General features: G+C 46.8%; 1 protein-coding gene across 24 annotated transcripts in view; it reads left to right on the top strand.

The window, feature by feature from the left end:
* The window catches only part of shot (dystonin-like protein short stop), a 51,186-nt gene that overhangs the window by 13,489 nt on the left and 20,235 nt on the right, over positions 1 to 17,462 (top strand). For 17 of the 24 annotated variants that reach the window (XM_033348167.2, XM_076620981.1, XM_076620991.1 and 14 more), the window contains 12 exons: positions 289 to 350; positions 4,100 to 4,159; positions 4,883 to 4,972; positions 5,313 to 5,483; positions 10,311 to 10,590; positions 10,927 to 11,377; positions 11,465 to 11,722; positions 11,798 to 12,371; positions 12,664 to 13,134; positions 13,221 to 14,426; positions 14,518 to 14,601; positions 15,692 to 15,913. In XM_033348167.2, coding sequence (XP_033204058.1) covers positions 289 to 350; positions 4,100 to 4,159; positions 4,883 to 4,972; positions 5,313 to 5,483; positions 10,311 to 10,590; positions 10,927 to 11,377; positions 11,465 to 11,722; positions 11,798 to 12,371; positions 12,664 to 13,134; positions 13,221 to 14,426; positions 14,518 to 14,601; positions 15,692 to 15,913 — 3,929 coding nt within the window. Of the gene's footprint in view, positions 1 to 288; positions 351 to 4,099; positions 4,160 to 4,882; positions 4,973 to 5,312; positions 5,484 to 8,203; positions 9,401 to 9,736; positions 9,964 to 10,310; positions 10,591 to 10,926; positions 11,378 to 11,464; positions 11,723 to 11,797; positions 12,372 to 12,663; positions 13,135 to 13,220; positions 14,427 to 14,517; positions 14,602 to 15,691; positions 15,914 to 17,462 lie in introns of those variants that run through there. The other 7 variants (XM_033348166.2, XM_076620993.1, XM_076620985.1 and 4 more) reach the window with 3 other exon arrangements.

The following is a 17,462-nucleotide window of genomic DNA, read 5'->3' as shown; positions in this document are numbered from 1 at the left end:
CCGACCACCTACCTGTCTGTCTGCCTGTCCGTCTATCTACTGTTGCTTTGGCTGCTTACTGCCTTGATGCCTGATGCCCGATGCCTGTTTGCCCGCGTAGACGATCGCTCGTAACTCGTGTGTCGGTGATAAAATCGAAATTGACGATTTAATTAAACTTCAACGTAGGAAATCGGTACAATCGCATACATTAGAGACAAGGAAGCGGAGAAGGCGTAGAAAGACAACGTTCGCTTTTCACCCTTGCAATCAACGTCTCTAACAAATTGATCCTCTTTGTGATTGCAGACGAACGAGACGCGATCCAAAAGAAAACATTTACCAAATGGGTGAACAAGCATCTGAAAAAGGTAAGCTTCTCGAATCGTAGAAAACATTTCGCGTTTTAAGCGGTGTGACAGTCGATGGGCGTTCACTTAAATCGGCCTGCTGCTCGACGACAAACGTTCGAGCAGTAAGTTCGGACTGATCTATAATACATACATGCGCGCGTATGAGCGCGTGCAATCTACCAATTATGATCTAATTCTTCTACAAGAAATGATTAGGTGCATTCCGCGAATTATAAGGGGAGGAGACTGTTCCTCGTACGGCAGCCGTGGCCCTTCCTTCAAAATATCGAACGATACCTAATTTTAGAGCGACCTTAGCAGGAGGCCACGGCTGGCGGAGTCGAGGCGCGAGGGAATATATCGAAACACCTGATAGGTGAGCATACGAGAGCAGCGGCGCGCAACGCCGGGACAACCAGCTGTTTCGTAACCACATATGTAAACGATAGGGGACCTTCTTATCCACCAGTATACAATACGTATATGTTGTGCTTGTTCCTGCACCCGTCTCTTTTTCCATGTAGGACGTGCGCGTGGGTCGACCGTAATCCCTTCCAGGAGGGTATTTCACGCGCTGCTATAGAAGGTAACGTATCGAGGAAATCGAGTGGGTGAAATCGAGAAAATTATTCGAATCTATAGTTTCGATTCGTTTCTCGACGAGTTTCCCCTTGTTTTAACGTTTTGCTTCCATTTTTCTCGCACCTCTTTTGGCTTCACCCTCGTCAATGCTATTTCGATTAGTCAGCTGCCAGTCAGCGTAGTTGCCTATGTTCTTCAGCGGAAACTTGGTTTTTCGATATAGAAATGTTCTCGCTCTCTGTCTTGTTTTTTTGTAACGTAGATTGATTAATGAGATTCGAATGATCGTGCTACCGTCGATGCGTTGAATTGAACAAACACCGCCACTGTTCTGCGTCGTACGCATTCTCGAGTCAACACGTGACGGAAAAAACGATGCCGTCGGCGGTGCCAGCATCTATTCCAATGCCGATCGCTGGTCGCTGATGCCGACGATACCATCAACATGCCAGTGCCGATTCTGACGGTGACGAAACCATGGGTGTAGACGCGTTAATGGTCCTGACGACCACGGTGACCGCAACCGACGTCGACGACGATGACCACGACGCCGACGCCGTCGACATGCCACGCGACCGCGAACAATTCTCGTAACTCGAGACACGTTAGCCTTGATCTCACGTGACTCTCGTCTTCGTTTCTTCTCTCTCTCTCTTCTCTCTCTCTCTCTCTCTCTCTCGGTGGCACCGTCGCGAATCGACGATGACGCAGGTTCTTCTTCTGTTTTCGGAAAGAATAAAAAAGAAAAAAAAAAGAACGGACATGATCGTTCGTAAACGATGATTGTCCCGTTCGAGATAGAAAGAGAAGAGTGCACGTTCAATGATAAATCGAGCAGTGATACATTCCCTGCATTGCTTTCTCGTTACGTTGGTCGCGTATGCAAAGTCAGAAGTCAAGGAGAAAGGAGAAGAGAGGCAAGGTTGAAGCGGTCTGTGTTCGTAAGCGGCGAGTATAACTCGATTGGTATTTCGAGGGTTATCGAGCCTTATTTTCTTCCTATGTTAGTTAGCTCTTCGACCCCGGTTCGTTTCGAAATCGAGCGACGACGAAGAACGGCGCCTACCGAGGTGCGGCATTACTCACCCCTCTCTTTAACTGACCCCTGTTCCATTACCTACTTGTTTCTCCTTCTTCAAAGCTTTCGCTCTCTGGTTCGTATATACATTTCCGAACGAACCACGCAGCCCCACAAATAGATGAAAGATTTTCGCATTGATTCAAAAACGATCAATTGGCCACAGTTTCGCAGTGTAAGAGAAATTTCTTTCGATACTGATTTGATACTGATTCCCTTTGATATTTTTTCCCCTTTAGAAGGGAAGAATAAAAGAAATAGTAAATACATACGAATACGGTCCCATCGTCGATTATATTGATGGTTAATTAGTTTCAATCAACCTATTTTGACTTCGGTAATGAATTCCAGGATATTACGGCGAACGGTACTGCGTATTTGCGCGTTGCTCGGTACTGGTTTTCTTGGCTACCTACCTGCTCGATTCCGCGCGCCCACCTTTCCTCTCGTAACTCTGACCTTATTCGGAAACGTTCTCCTGCGGACGACGTTCCCGATTTACCACCTCTTGCCCGGTAAGTAGGTGGATAAGTAGGTAGTTAGGTACGCAGGTAGGCAAGCACGGTTCAGTCAGTCAGTCAGTCAGTCAGTCAGTCAGTCAGTCAGTCAATCAGTCAGTTAAACAGCCAGCCTGTTGTCGGAGATGTGTTGCACAGTAGCGGAGGGGCAGAGGAAAAAAACCTAGCTGCGATCGCTCAAGAGTGAGTGCATGCTTGGCTATGACGCACCGTTGCCATTGCGTAACATTTGTGCCAGGAAATGGTCCGCTGAAGTAACTTCTGCGTCCATGAATTCCGATCTGTTGAATAATAAAGATATCCTGTGACTCTCCCTTATGTGCCGTCAATGATTCTTGGGACGAAATTGGAGAAGATCATCGTTCCAAGAAGTGAGCGTTAACAATGTTACAAAGAAACATTCGGATGAGACACATCCTCTTTGCGATAATATCATGAATTCTTTTCAAACGTTCATTCATAGATACTGGATCGATCGTACGCCCATCAACTGTACGCGTTTTTATCGCTTACTCGATTTCGATTCGCGAAGATCGGTCGTTGTCCCGGGCGGTAGTGCAAAAAGCTACGACGACTCGATCTCTGCTTCTGCTCACCCGTTTTTACTTTCGTTTTACTCTCGCCCGAGAATAGTTGAAAGCGCGTCGCTTATGCGCAGCATAACGTCCACCTCGGATCCGCTCGTTGTGCCCGTGACAACGCATCGATTGTTCCATGCAGATTCCTGCAATTACATAAGGGCCCATTGTCCAATGAAAATTCATAATAATAATTCTCTACTTTTCATCCTTTTACGCTTATCCACAGCATTGGAAGTACGTGAAGGTACGAATCCATCGTATATTCTTTCCAGCGAACGATCGATTGGGACGAGTGGTTCGGGTTTCTTTTAGATTATGGGATGATCATTAAAATGCATGTCAATAGCACTAATGTGTAAACCTAGGTTCGCTCAAGTTGATAGGCTATCCCCCTCGCTAGTTTAGTATTTGAAAATAGTTATCATTCGGTAGACGTTAATTATGATTTTTCAGCTTCGTACGAGTTAAAAGCAGATGCTCGAAGATTTTTATTTCTTGCGCGTTTTCATAATGTATAAAGTGCAAGATCACAAAGAAACTGTTTTATATTCACGACGTAGAATGTTGAGAAAAGAGTGACGGTGCCGGACGATGAATTTCAAATTTACCGCGCTTAGCAGAACAAACGCTGACGTCTCGAGCACTTGCTTTTCACTCGTCATAGTTCACGGGAACCAGGCTTTGCATTCTAGGTTCGTTCTTTGAAGCGTTGACATGCAATTAAGGATTACCCACTGTAAGTCCTCAATTCTCAAAGGGGAAGTTACCTCTGATGTTTTTGTATTCTTGCATGCCACCGAGCTTTCCGGTCAAGGACCACTCGTCCATGCGACCGACGAGTAGTGGTAGATTCGAACACGTTAATTGCAAGCAAATTAACACGAAGACGAACGATGTACCGTGTGACGGTGACTGGTAACCTGCCGCTACTTTCGGTCGCGTCCAAGCCACTCGAAACTAAACACATAACTCGGGCCGTGCTTCTTTTTCAATCGATGTTTTTTTCAGACTTACACGTGCCTACACGTGTGCGTTCTTGTGAACAACCAACCATGCTGTTCCCCCACTGTAAGTTCAGGGCAGGTGATATTAACGAACGTTGCCAATGTTAGAAGGAACTTTACGCATGCTCCAAGAAACGCAATGTCTTGTTTTGTCGAGTGAATTAATTGTTTTTCCAAGTAACGTCCTTTCATATTTCCCTCTGCTTCCATTTATCACTTAAAGAAACCATCAATGAACAGGCCAGTTGAGAAACCGTGGCAAAAGTCGACGTGCAAAAGCAATGCAATTATCGCGAATTAAACGATCTGCGTGTGATTTCTGCGATACCTGAGATTCGTGCTTATCGCGGCCGACATTTAAAGTTTAACTGTGAGTTTGAGGGCCACGATTACTGCGTTTGCACGTGACGCACCGCGGCCGTGTAATGTACCTTTATTTTCGCGAGACACGCGACTATCTTTTCAGAATACCTGCTTCATCGAAATCCGTTCTTCCCTTATCCCCTTTCTCACTACATCCGTTATGTGTGTTTGCACGTACACGTTCCTAGTATTTCGTGTTTTGTAATCGTTCACCGTTCGTTGTTCAATGTCCTCCCGTCCGTGTGCACCATATCTTTTCTTTTTTTACGTTTAATTTTTGGTTGCAGTCGCTCCATTTTCTTGTTTCATACATTTCGATTCGTTCGATGGCTTGTTTTTATTTTCAGTTATATAGAATTGTCGAGAGACACTTGAACAAGGAAGTCATTTATCAGTGCTCTGATGCGTGAAATCGTTGTTGCAGGCCAGCAGACATGTCGGAGATCTGTTCGAAGACCTGCGGGACGGGCACAACCTCATTTCCTTGCTGGAGGTACTCTCGGGCGAGCATCTTGTAAGTATTCCAAATTTTGTTTCCTTCCGTGATACTCTTTTATGCGGCACAGACGCAATTGGCGCTGGTCCGCTTAACCCGTAGGTTTCCAGGGTGAAATGCTCGTTACGTAACTGTCGGGCTGGGACTAACTTGACCTGGATTACAGGGGTAGATGATCTGTATCCTCTATCCGTTTAAACAGGTCACCATGTTTATAAGCAATAAATAATATCTTGAAACGCCAGCAGTTAGGTAACATCGTTTGAACCTTGTCAATCGAGGGTTAATCGTAATTACGGTGATTATGTGCCATATAATAGGATTTGATGTACGATTAATTCGATTTATCGTTTTTTAGCCGCGAGAGAGAGGTCGGATGCGTTTCCACATGCTGCAGAACGTACAAATGGCTCTTGACTTTTTGCGCTACAAGAAGATCAAGCTCGTTAATATTCGTGCTGAAGACATTGTCGATGGAAACCCAAAGTTGACTCTAGGTTTGATATGGACCATCATACTTCACTTCCAGGTGAGTGGACGCTCGGATCTTCCTGAAATTATCACCGATTACGCTTATCACAAATTATGTACCACCGCCAAGTATACTCTAGTGGGTTTGGAGATAGCACCTAAGAAAACGGGACGTTTCAATAGGAACGTCTCGACACCTGGTTCGCCCTTTCGAATCGCGATTATCGAAGGAATAATGATACCCATTGTTCGATCGTGCTCTGGCCGAAGTTCAAGCCGTTCCCGCTTTCAAACAACGAAAACGTTTTTTCGTAAGAGTCGCGGAGCGATACCGATCGAAAGTTTCGCTTCCGAGAAACCGATGCTCGCGAGGGGAAAACGGTCGGTTAGGAGAATCATCGCGCAGGAATGTCCGACCACTCTCGTTTTTCTCGCGATTCTCGTTCCGATCGAAAGCGAGTCGGACGGAGGAAGCGCAAAGAAAGAGTGAGAGCCGTTCCAGGCGACGTTTGGCGCCGTCGAGGACGGCACGCCACGCCATGCCACGTCGTTGCACACCACAGAACGGGAACGCGATTACGCGCGATGGTCGGGTCATTCGGTGAGGAGAGTCGGCGCCAAAAGAGTTGGCCGATACTGGACGTCGCGTCGGATCGTCTGCGGACGGGCGCAAAAAATCTCGAAGGCGAGACATCGATCGCGGCTCGAGTAACCGTATTACGCGACCGCACAAAGACAGATAGTGTTCGTTTTCGTAACGATGCAACGAATACGCGACTTCTCGTTATCTCGCGCGCTCTCGAATCGGTACTTCGAGAAAGGAGAAGTAGCCGCAGAGAGAGAGAGAGAGAGGAAGAAAGAGAAATTTAAGCCTATTCCCTTTATATATTCTTACTAACTATCGGCTCCTCCCGATCAGCATCTGTATCTAATGGTGTATTTTTTGTTCTGTTTCGCGCCGCAGAGCTGGCGTCGCAAGGTAAGTTCCCTACATTTTTATGTCGTAGTTGGTTCCCTCTGCGAAAAAAAAGGAACTGAAAAGCATTTATCGATTCGTTCGAAAAAAATATTCCGATAATTACACCCGGATCAAAGATTTAGATACATATTTAGTAGCCAGTGTTGGCTCGATCTCTTATCGACCGCGTGAACCGATCGAAAAGCCAGATGGCGCTCGCAGATAGTCTTGTAACAGCCGTCGTCCTACGCACGGAAGCTCTCACTGATCCGCCGAATCGTTTCGAGATTCATTTTCCTCGACAACCGCGTCATGTATCCTAACCGCCTGTGACGACTATTCTTCCGCTCGCGACAGACCTGTCCGTTTATGGTAGTTCCACGCGTACGTCGAGTCAGCAAGCCGGAAGGTTGATTGTCAGTCAAAAGCATCGCGTGGTATTCCGGGACGTGGGAGGTGACCAGATTGCGAACAGTCGTATCGCGGCGCCCTGGCGCGTTTCTCGTGGTCTCCTCTGGTCGCGAGCCGCCCACCTTGTAATTATGATAATCGGAATCGCTCGATCGAGTACCGAATACAAAAACGCGAATGACGCCACCGGCCAAGGTCAGGCTGTGAGCGACCGTTCCCTTTTAGCGCGTTTCATGCATCTTGACGACTTTCGCGCCCTCGTAAAATACACGTCCCTTTGCATTCCTTCCTTGACATTGTACAAAGATTTTCTTAAAGAGAATTTAAGTTAGGAATAACTTCGTTGACTAATAACACAGCTGGTTTGAAAGTAGTTTGTATACAATTTTTTATTTTGGAAGGATCGTGTCCATTTAGTTTGTGTTGTTTCTAGGAAACAAGTCGCGTTACCATTGTATTACGGAAGGCGAAGTACCGGTAATCGCGGAAATTGCGAAGAATTACAAGGATCCCGGAGGATCTTGCAACGATTGGTTCACGCGGCTGGCATTGTAACGGAAGCCAATGCTCGGGCCGGGCGGTTGCGGGCGCGATGACGTCACGTCCGGTCTCGAGCAAACCGCGCGCCTCGAGTCTCTCTTGACTGTTTTCCGTTCCTTTTTTTTTTCTCTCGTTCGCGTTCACAACGTTCAGGGACGCGACGCCGCGTCCTATTTTTCGCTTGTCTCAACTCGACGTTGCTTATTTAGGCATTGTTTTCGTTTCCTCGCGTACCTCCCCATGTCCTTCAAACGGAGTTGACGCGTATTATTAATTGAAACTGAGGGAGCCGCGCAACGAATTAGGTAAGTCTGCGACATAATGCGAGCGAACGTCAGCTCGGAACATCGACGAGGTTCCGAAGGCGGCGCTTACGGAGTGTTACTGTGCCACGGTGAATCGTAAAAATCTCTGGAAAAGGAAAAGGAGGAAGGACACGATGCGCGACGAACGGCAAACGAAGCGTCGCGTCGCGGCGAAGTGGGGCGTCCGGTGTGTTCCCGACGCGTTTCGCCTCGTTGCAACAGCATGTTCCCCGATGACTCGGCCGATATAACGCGGGCGCATGCGCGATCTTGCACCGGTTATGCACAAATAACAACCATATGACCGCAACGACGACGTGCACGAGGACAAGCATGGATTTTAGGGGGGCGTCGCGGGAACACAGCGAGATAGATGACGTCGTTCGAATTGTAGGGGTGAGCAACAGGATGAAGAGTAGGCTATGGTATAACAAGTACGAGCAGTCATCGACAAAGGGAGAGAGGATGAGAAAGAAAAAGAGAGTGGGGAATCAAGAGGGGGAATGTCGGAGGCGTCTCTCACCTGCGCGCATTTCGTTGGCCTACTCTCGCGACGGCAGCCGGATACAGCACGGCACGCTGTCGGTCGTTCGTTCGTTCGGTAAATCGCGGTGTATCCTGTTCTTTTCGTTGTAAATACCGTTCGGCGTAAAATCTCGAAATCGTTGGAACGTGGTCGCGCGACAACGGACCAGGGTACACGTTCGTCGAAGCCTCAAACGGTAGACACGTGTCGCGGCTAGGGACGCGCGACGATTCGCATCGCGAAACCTTACCGGTGAAACGTGCGAGCGGACGGGCGAACGAACGAACGAGCGCGCAAAGAAGCACGAAAAGAACTCGAAGTGGGGATCGGTCTCGATGAGCTACCTGTAGTGCGCGGCAGTCTGTTCGCGATACGCGCGGTGATGGCCGTACCTGCCGTCGAGTGTCTCCTCCGATAACTAACTAATTCTTCCAGCGTTATCATTCCCTCTTCTGTTCGCACTTTCCCCTTCCGCCACTTGGCGGATTCCTCTATCATTCTCCCCGCCAACAGGGTATCGTATTTTATTTGTCCTGATCTACGTTGACATTGTCTTCTGGTCCAGTGAATACAGTTCCCCGCTCGAGGCGGTTTCTCCAAGAGTAGGCGCGATCGCTCCCCCACTTTCAAGAAGCGTTGGTGCTAAAAACGAATCGCAATTCGGTGCAGCTACTCGATGCGCTCTCAGACGATCGCTAGTCGTTCGTTCGGTTCGAATCGCACACGTATCAGTCGCTTCGGTCTTTTTTGAACTGACCATCGGGAAGATACGTATCGGTCGCGTATTCGCGAATCGATAACTGTTTTTCGAGTCGTGTCGAGTATCTAACTCGGGCTAACGGTGATAGACGGACTGCCGACTTTCGATAATCGGCTTTCACGAGCGGCGGCGCGCGGTATAAGCTTAGAGAGACCGAGACGCCGGATAAGGCTACGAATGAGTAGCCGTACGTGCCTTGCCTCTATTCCTGGAGGTCGATGTTAGTTTCTTGGAGCAACTCGGTCCTTTCGACGGCCGCCAGAAGAGAGACGAGAGATCCCCGTGGATACAATTTTGTACCGATTCACAATGTCGATATATCGGTTTAGCAAAGGTGGCAGACTGTTCGTGCAAGGCACCAGAGAGGATGACGCTCGCGAGAACGTCGCCTCGCCTGCTCCGTCTACTGCGACACCCGTCACTGATGACTTAAGAGCGATTTACACCAAGAGAAGACTCTCGACCGAGGTTCTAGGTAGGAACTCCGACAAAACGGCAAGTTCGACGAGTAACCTGGCTACGAGTTTCGAGGCTCGAATGCTTTGATAAGATATTTCCTCGTTAGTTGATCGTGATCGACTCGTTTAAGGGTCTAGAAGTCACGGCACGATCAGCTTAGATGGTGCTAAGTTGGAACGTAGCCAAGCTCGGAGTCGATCGTGACGCGATTTTGAATCAACCGGTTGATCACGAGCACGAGGAGGCCTCTGAAACTCGTTTGAACATCGCCGGTTAGTCGGAGCTTCGTTGGAATATTTTCGTGCCGGCTTCAGTGTGTTTACGTAGCGAAACTGATAACGCTACGATTTAGGATCGTCGATCGAGTCAACGAAAACTTCGAGACGCGGCGAAAACGGCACGAAACGTATCGTGACCCGGATCGTACGTAAAACGACCACATTGACACGGGGCGAGGAAAGATGCGTGGCCGAGGATCTGACGAAACGTGCCAGCTCCGGCTACTTGCAGGAGACCGCTGCTTCCTCCTCCTCCTTCTCTTTGAGTCGACAGGCTTCGCCAAAGCCGAAAACCGTCCGGGTAAGCGTAATCTTGGCAATTTTGTTTCGCGTTCGCGACGCGAGACTCTCCATTTTAATTTCGCGTTTTCGCGTAACGCATTGCAAGGACAGGTTCGTCGTCGTCGTTCGTCCCTAGGTTCGCGCTTCTTTTCACGTTTAGTGGCAACAGGGTGTAGTAGAAGGGCAGGACGAACATTTCGGGGCTCGAATCGTGCGATTGAACGTCGAAGGGCGAACCAAGCGGAAGCGACATCGAGGTCGATGCACGACACCAGAATTAGATCTAAACGAAAATAAACCTGATATACTCTCGTGAATATACAAGCACCGTTTGTTGACGAACTATGACCTTTTCTTTTTCTCTAGATATCCGATATTGTAGTGGGTCAGGAATCGAACGTGACTGCCCGTGAAGCTCTTCTGAGATGGGCCAGACGATCGACGGCGCGTTATCCTGGAGTGCGCGTCACGGACTTTACCGGATCGTGGAGGGACGGGCTAGCTTTCAGCGCATTAATCCATCGAAACAGACCAGATCTGGTCGATTGGAAAGGTGCTCGTGCTAGTCAACCACGAGAGCGGCTCGATCGGGTCTTCTACGTCGCGGAGCGCGAGTATGGCGTTACGAGGCTTCTCGATCCTGAAGGTAAAGATCCACATTTTAAATCCTATTTTAGATGCTCGATAAGCAGATTTTTCCTTTTTGGCGAGTTTCCTCTCTTGCCACTTTATACGCGCGTTTTCTCCTCAACGTTCTCTTTTTTCCTATGTTTTCTCCTATGGTCGGGAATGCTCGAGGCCGTCACCGATGTCTACCACCGCTTCCGGTCGACGCTCGAACCGTGACGTTCTCTTTTACCCTCTGCTTTTTCCCTTTTGCACGATAAAACGGCCGAGCGATTCTTTTTGGAAAGGAGAGCAAGGGAAGCGTAAAGATTTACGTGATATGCAAGTGCTTTAGGTTTTGTATTTCGTGTTACAGATGTGGACACTCCTGAACCGGATGAGAAGTCCTTGATAACGTACATCTCTTCGCTCTACGACGTGTTCCCGGAGCCGCCAACGATTCACCCGTTGTACGATGCCGAGGACCAGAGGCGCTCAGAGGAATATAGAGAGCTAGCTAGTTCCCTCCACATGTGGATCCGTGAAAAGATGTGCCTGATGCAGGAACGTGTCTTCCCGCCGACCTTGATAGAAATGAAAAATTTGGCGGCCGGCAGCACGAAATTCAAGAATGAGGAAGTACCGCCCAGATACAGAGACAAGCAACGACTTTCTTACATCTTCAGGGATTTGCAAAAGTACTTCGAAGCGGTCGGTGAGGTAGACATCGAACCTCACTTGCGTATCGAGGTTATTGAAGAAAATTGGAATAGATTGATGATGCTGCATCAGGAAAGAGAACAGGCGATAATCGACGAAATTAAACGGTAAGATCTATCCCTTACTTAAGTAGCGAGATTATTCGCATCAACGATTCGTTTCGTTCCAAGCTCGAGCTTGTATCTGTTTCTCAGACTCGAACGACTGCAACGACTAGCAGAGAAAGTGCACAGAGAGATGAAGGCGACCGACAATCGATTGGAGGAGCTCGAGAGACGAGTGGAGGACGAAGCCAGGCGTCTCGATCGACTTCATCCTCTGGAAGCGAAACATGCGGTGGATCTTTTGGAACAGGATATTCGTAACACCGAGGTCCAGATCCAAAATATTTTTCCGGACGTGCATACACTTACCGAGGGGCGATACAGTCAGGCGGCCGAACTTCGCAAAAGGTAGCTCTCTCGGTATCATTTTCTGTTTCCTCCATATTCGTTTGCGGAAAAGTCACAGAATTATCCATGTTACAGAGTTCAGAAGCTACATCAACGGTGGGTCGCCCTGCGATCTCTTCTTCATAAACGTTTGGTACAGCCGCTGTCGGCCGTATCTTTCCCGGTAGAAGAACGCGTCGTTACGAAACACCGTACTACCGTCCATGAGACCCGATTGGTCGACACCAATCCACATTTCCGTGCGTTACACGACTGCATCGACTGGTGTAAGGCGAAGATCAAACAGCTCCAGGATGCAGACTATGGCTCCGATTTACCTAGCGTGCAGAACGAATTGGAGGTTCACCAAAGAGAACACAAGAATATCGAGCAGTTCCATCCTAAAGTGGAGAGATGTGTGCAGGCTAAGAGCCACTTTCACGCTGAGGAATTGACATTGTACAGCCAACATCTAACTGTTCTTCAAAAACTTCACACTGAATTATTGGCGGCCTCGAATAAGAGACTTTCCGATTTGGACACTCTACATGACTTTATACAATCGGCGACTAATGAACTGGTTTGGCTGAGTTCTAAGGAGGAGACGGAGGTGACACGCGATTGGAGTGACAAGAATTTGAATGTGCAAAGTATTGAGCAGTATTACGAGGTAATTTATGTTTTAATGTTTTTTTTTTGCGGTTATATGACAATTATATACTAGCATCTTGAATTAATTGGTCATCAAATCTAATGTAAAAGTCGTTGATACTTGTTTTTGTCCTGCAAGCGTACGTTTGGATCTGGTATAGAGGTAACGAAGAATATAATTTAAAGTGATCATGGTGTACGATAATCTGCATGATGGACGAATTTATAAATATTTACACGCATCCAAAGACGCGTAGATTATTGTAATCCATCTATGAATTCATAATGTATAAATTGTCTATTTTTTACAGTCCCTTATGAGCGACCTAGAGAAGCGGGAGATTCAATTCTCCGCGGTGCAAGATCGAGGCGAAGCTCTGGTCCTTCAACATCATCCCGCCGCGAAAACCATCGAAGCTTACATGTCCGCTATGCAGAGTCAATGGACCTGGCTTCTCCAATTAACTCTTTGTCTAGAAGTTCATCTGAAACACGCAGCACAGAGTCAACAATTTTTCCGGGATGTTCAACAGGCTGAACAGTGGATCTCGAAGAGAGATGAGTCGCTCAACACCATTTATTCCCAATCAGAATTCTCCTTGGACGAGGGTGAACGTTTATTGAAGGGTATGCAAGAACTACGCGAAGAATTGAATAGTTACGGCGATCATGTGCAGAAACTGGTTGATCAAGCGAAGGACGTGGTTCCTATGAAGCAACGTCGACAGCCTGTGGCACGGCCTATGCAAGTTACGTGCGTCTGCAGCTACAAACAAGTCAATGTAAGTAGAATGACCATTATGTCGTTCATTACATTATCAATGTCATTATGTCATATTACTTTAACGTGTAAATTGCTTGGTTTCAGATGTCGATTGAGAAGGGTGAACAGTGTACGTTATACGACAACTCTGGTAGGATAAAATGGCGCGTAAAGAATCAAGAAGGCGTCGAGTCCCCTGTTCCAGGCGTCTGCTTTGCTCTTCAGCCACCTGACAAGGATGCTCTCGATGCTGCGGAAAGATTGCGACGACAATATGACCGAAGTGTTGGATTATGGCAACGGAAACAGCTTCGATTACGACAAAATATGATTTTCGCGACCATCAAAGTGGTCAAAGGCTGGGATCTACCGCAGTTCTTGGCTATGGGTCAGGATCAGAGAACTGCTATCAGAAAAGCCTTGAACGAGGATGCTGAGAAACTCCTGTCCGAGGGCGACCCTGCTGATCCACAGTTGAGGCGTCTGAAGCGAGAAACGGCCGAAGTGAACAAATTGTTCGATGAACTGGAGAAACGTGCCAGAGCGGAGGAAGAGTCAAAGAACGCAGGACGTATTTTCAACGAACAGATTTCTGCCATTCAAGAAGCATTAGACGAAGCAGAGAGAGTTCTGAACACTCGCATAGCTGCACCATTGCCGAGAGACATCGACAGCTTAGAACATTTGGTTCTGCAACACAAAGATTTTGAGCAAACTCTCAAACGTCAAACGCCAGATCTAGATAAAGTTCAGCAAACTTTCCGTGGTATTACTTTGAAGACTCCAGCCATGAGAAACAAGCTCGACGCTGTTACCACCAAATGGACAAATATTTGGAACTCCAGTAATCTGTACATCGAGCGGCTAAAGTGTGTTGAGATCGTGCTTTCTAGTCTTGAGGAGAATACAACCTCGGTATCCGAATTGGAAGTGAAATTGGCATCGTTCGACGAGCTGCCACCGGATCTGAAGGGATTACAGAATGTACTAGAAGATCTGATGGTGCTTCAAAATGCCATCTCTCAACAGCAAACTGCAATGGATAAACTGAACGAAGATACGCAGAACGCAAGACATGTTGTTGAAAAGTCGAGGCCAAGTCATCGTGGCTCTCATTCTGATATGGATCGCTTAGACGATGAAGTGAACAAACTAAACTCCAGATGGACCAATCTCTGTGCTCAGTTGGTTGAAAGAGTTCGCAGCGCGGAAGCAGCCTATGGCCTAGCTCAACAGTTAGAACATGCCTACCGTAACGAGGTGGACTTCATTGACGAATCGTACGAAAAACTCGAGGTGGAAAATGCGAAGGTAACGTATAAGGATTCTGATGAATCGTACTCGATTATTCCCGGCCTGTATATTTTATACACGCTTTCTTTCACATTCTGTTTCCCTTTAGAATCTATTGAACAAGGTGGTAGAACGAGCGCCGGCGATCGAAGCAGTAAATGTGACGGGCAGTCGATTGATTCGTGAAGGAAAGGTAAGATGACAAGCGACATGATTGCGAATGGATATATTCGCAACCCCTAGGTAGGCTTTGCTAGTATTAGGTAGCCTTTAGGTAGCCTGTTAGCTTACGGTATGAACGCTTGCGTGAATGGGATATTGCGTGAGTCCTTTGTACGTGTTAGTCTTCTCTAGAAGAACACGTTGCGCGATTGTCTTGCGTCGCGATCCCACGTTGCGCTCTCCTTTCGATTACCTTCTTTGTCCGTCCCGACGACTGCTACATGAAGCTACATGAAGCTCTACATAAAAATGTGTTTACCGTCGTGGAGCCTCGATCATCGGGACATCTGTCACGAGCTGTCATCAAACTGCAAATCATTAGGAGAAGCGACCGCTATTGTCGTCATTGTCGTCTGTATGCCTACTGGATAAACTGTAAATCGCAGCCCAGTGTTAATTACAATCTGTTCATGACGACGAACAGACATTTCGAGATCTCAGTTATTTTCAGGGATTAATAAAGTCGCGAGCCTATATTTCTCTTGCTTTTGTCGCACAAAAAATTGCTTTAATTTCCTTTCCGCTATAGACGCCGTAAATACTATTACAGGCTTAGCTGATGATAACGTGCTAATGGCAAAATATACTTTGCTTTTGGTGGCTTTGCGAATGCGAATAGGAAGCGATTGTTCCTTCGATCGAATCAGAAATGTATTTCTTTATTTTAGTCTCCGCTTTGAGTATATTTGCACTCAAGTTCGAACATTCTACGCTCAGATTCAAATGTTTCCTGTTCCGTGTCGTTCCTCACTTTGTGCACCTTTCCTTCATTATCAGTTGTTCATGTTACATGACATCTCGTAAATTTTCTACAGTATGAAAAGTAGAAGAAGGTAATTTCGTTGTTCTTAATTCACGATCCTTGAGGTATGCCTATCTTCATAGTACGTAGCTTTTTCAAATTCTTATATACATTTCTTGCATGCGGTCAGCTTGCTTTAAGGTCCCGTAAGATATGATGGTAGTAGGGGTAGCTAAGGGAATAGAAAGGGAATAGAGAGACGCACATGCGATAATCTAATTCTATGCACTAACCGTAACGGGCTAACCAAAACCCTTAGATCTACGGACAAAGGCTTCGAGCGTTCACGGAACAGCTGGAAGATATCTGCCCGTCTTTGGATGCTTCGGTGAAAAAACCGCGACGAGAGTTCGTCTCAACGGTTGACGACGTCGCTCGTGATCTAGATACTCTGAACAAGAGGTACACCACGCTCGTGGATCTCCTTCAGGAACGGGTTACACAGCTGGCAGCGCAACAAACCGAGGAGACATCTCAACAGGTAAGATATTTCCTCTCTTTCTGTCCTTGCTTCCTGCGCGTTCATGTCATCGGAAGATTGATTAACATTCCACATTCTATATCTTGTCTTATACGCCTTGCAAATTACGCGATTTTCCCAGGAATGTATTTACGGAAATGGCGCCATTTATAATCGTTTAGCCTTCAACGCGTCATTAAACGCTCCAGTTACATAGGATAATGCAATCTGTAGATAACATTTTAATGTTTATCACGCTTCGTCAAGCAACTGAAATGCAAAAGGTTAAGATAAGAAATAGAATAACAATTCGATTATGTATGATATTTATGGTCTTTATTCTTGCGTGTCATGATGAACAAATATTCAATCTGGAACGAATTACACGCGCCTCGCGGCTGTAGTTAGATCATGGTAAAGTCCTTGCCAGGGGGCATACACGACCCGCAAAATGCTAATTGCTCGACCGTCTTAATTGTCAACATGCACAAAATTGGCTGTGACCGAGTCTTCGTCCTTCTCCAATATTCTCAAGTCCGCCTACGAGCGGCACTCACGCATAACAAACTGGTTCTCAAATGGAATAATACGCAACCAGCGACAAAGATTCATCCTTCCCGCCGCTTCCGCGTGGGATCGATACACGAGCGTATATTACCGCGAGGCACGATTATTTTCCTTGCACAACTGGTGCTAATCAACATTCGTTTATTACGCTATCGTGATGATGACACGTTTCAAATTGTTGATGGTTGTATGTTTTCAACCGGGTCTGTCATTTTTCATTTTAATACACCATCGTACTTAATCCACTATGCTAATTGCTAACCGTTAAGGAAAACTGGGACGCTCGACAATTATGATGATTGGAGTTGCGATGGAAACAGAGAAAGGAATAAAAAGTTTTTCTCCACATCATGTGTATGAAATCGACCGAATTATATGCACGATATTCGACGATTACACGATGCTTTAACCTTACTCCGATTTTATGAAGGTTGACATCAAGTTAGCATAGAGTTGTGTGCATGGCGTATTTAGGACAAATTAGCATGAGACAAGGGTCAAAAGACGTGTGTCATTAACCGCAAATGTATGTTTCTCCACTTGTAAAGAGCAATCGGTCGCGTTTCTAAAAAAAGAATTTGACTTTTTCACGTGCGGGTGTCTCGTTTTGCGAGTTTACGAGACGATCGGCGTTTTGCCAACTCTAGACAGTTGACTCAGTCGCTCGGAGGCAATCGCGCTAATTAAACCTTCGTTTTGAATCGTTCCGTTGTCATTTTGTATGAGCATATTCTGCGAAAGTCCTCCTTCGAGAGCGATCTACAGCCCTTGACACACGACACAGCTTCTAAACGAGCGGTACGCGGCTCAAATTTTTAAATCTGCTACGACGATAGATCTACTCGATGAGGACGATCGTGGTAATGTAGTTTGATAGAAGTGTGGCGCCGTAATTAAAGAGAGAAAGATATAATAGGAAGAGAGGATGCATTTCGTCCGGGATCGGCTAGTGGATTCGTCAGTAAGGCTACCTAGCAGGCCTCGGACGAAACGTGATCTTCAT

This window comes from Bombus vancouverensis, chromosome 8 (genome assembly GCF_051014615.1).
Source record: "Bombus vancouverensis nearcticus chromosome 8, iyBomVanc1_principal, whole genome shotgun sequence".
NCBI classification, from domain to species: Eukaryota; Metazoa; Arthropoda; class Insecta; order Hymenoptera; family Apidae; genus Bombus; species Bombus vancouverensis.
Note: the sequence above shows the minus strand (reverse complement) of the source record. Positions and strands in the feature narration are given on the sequence as shown.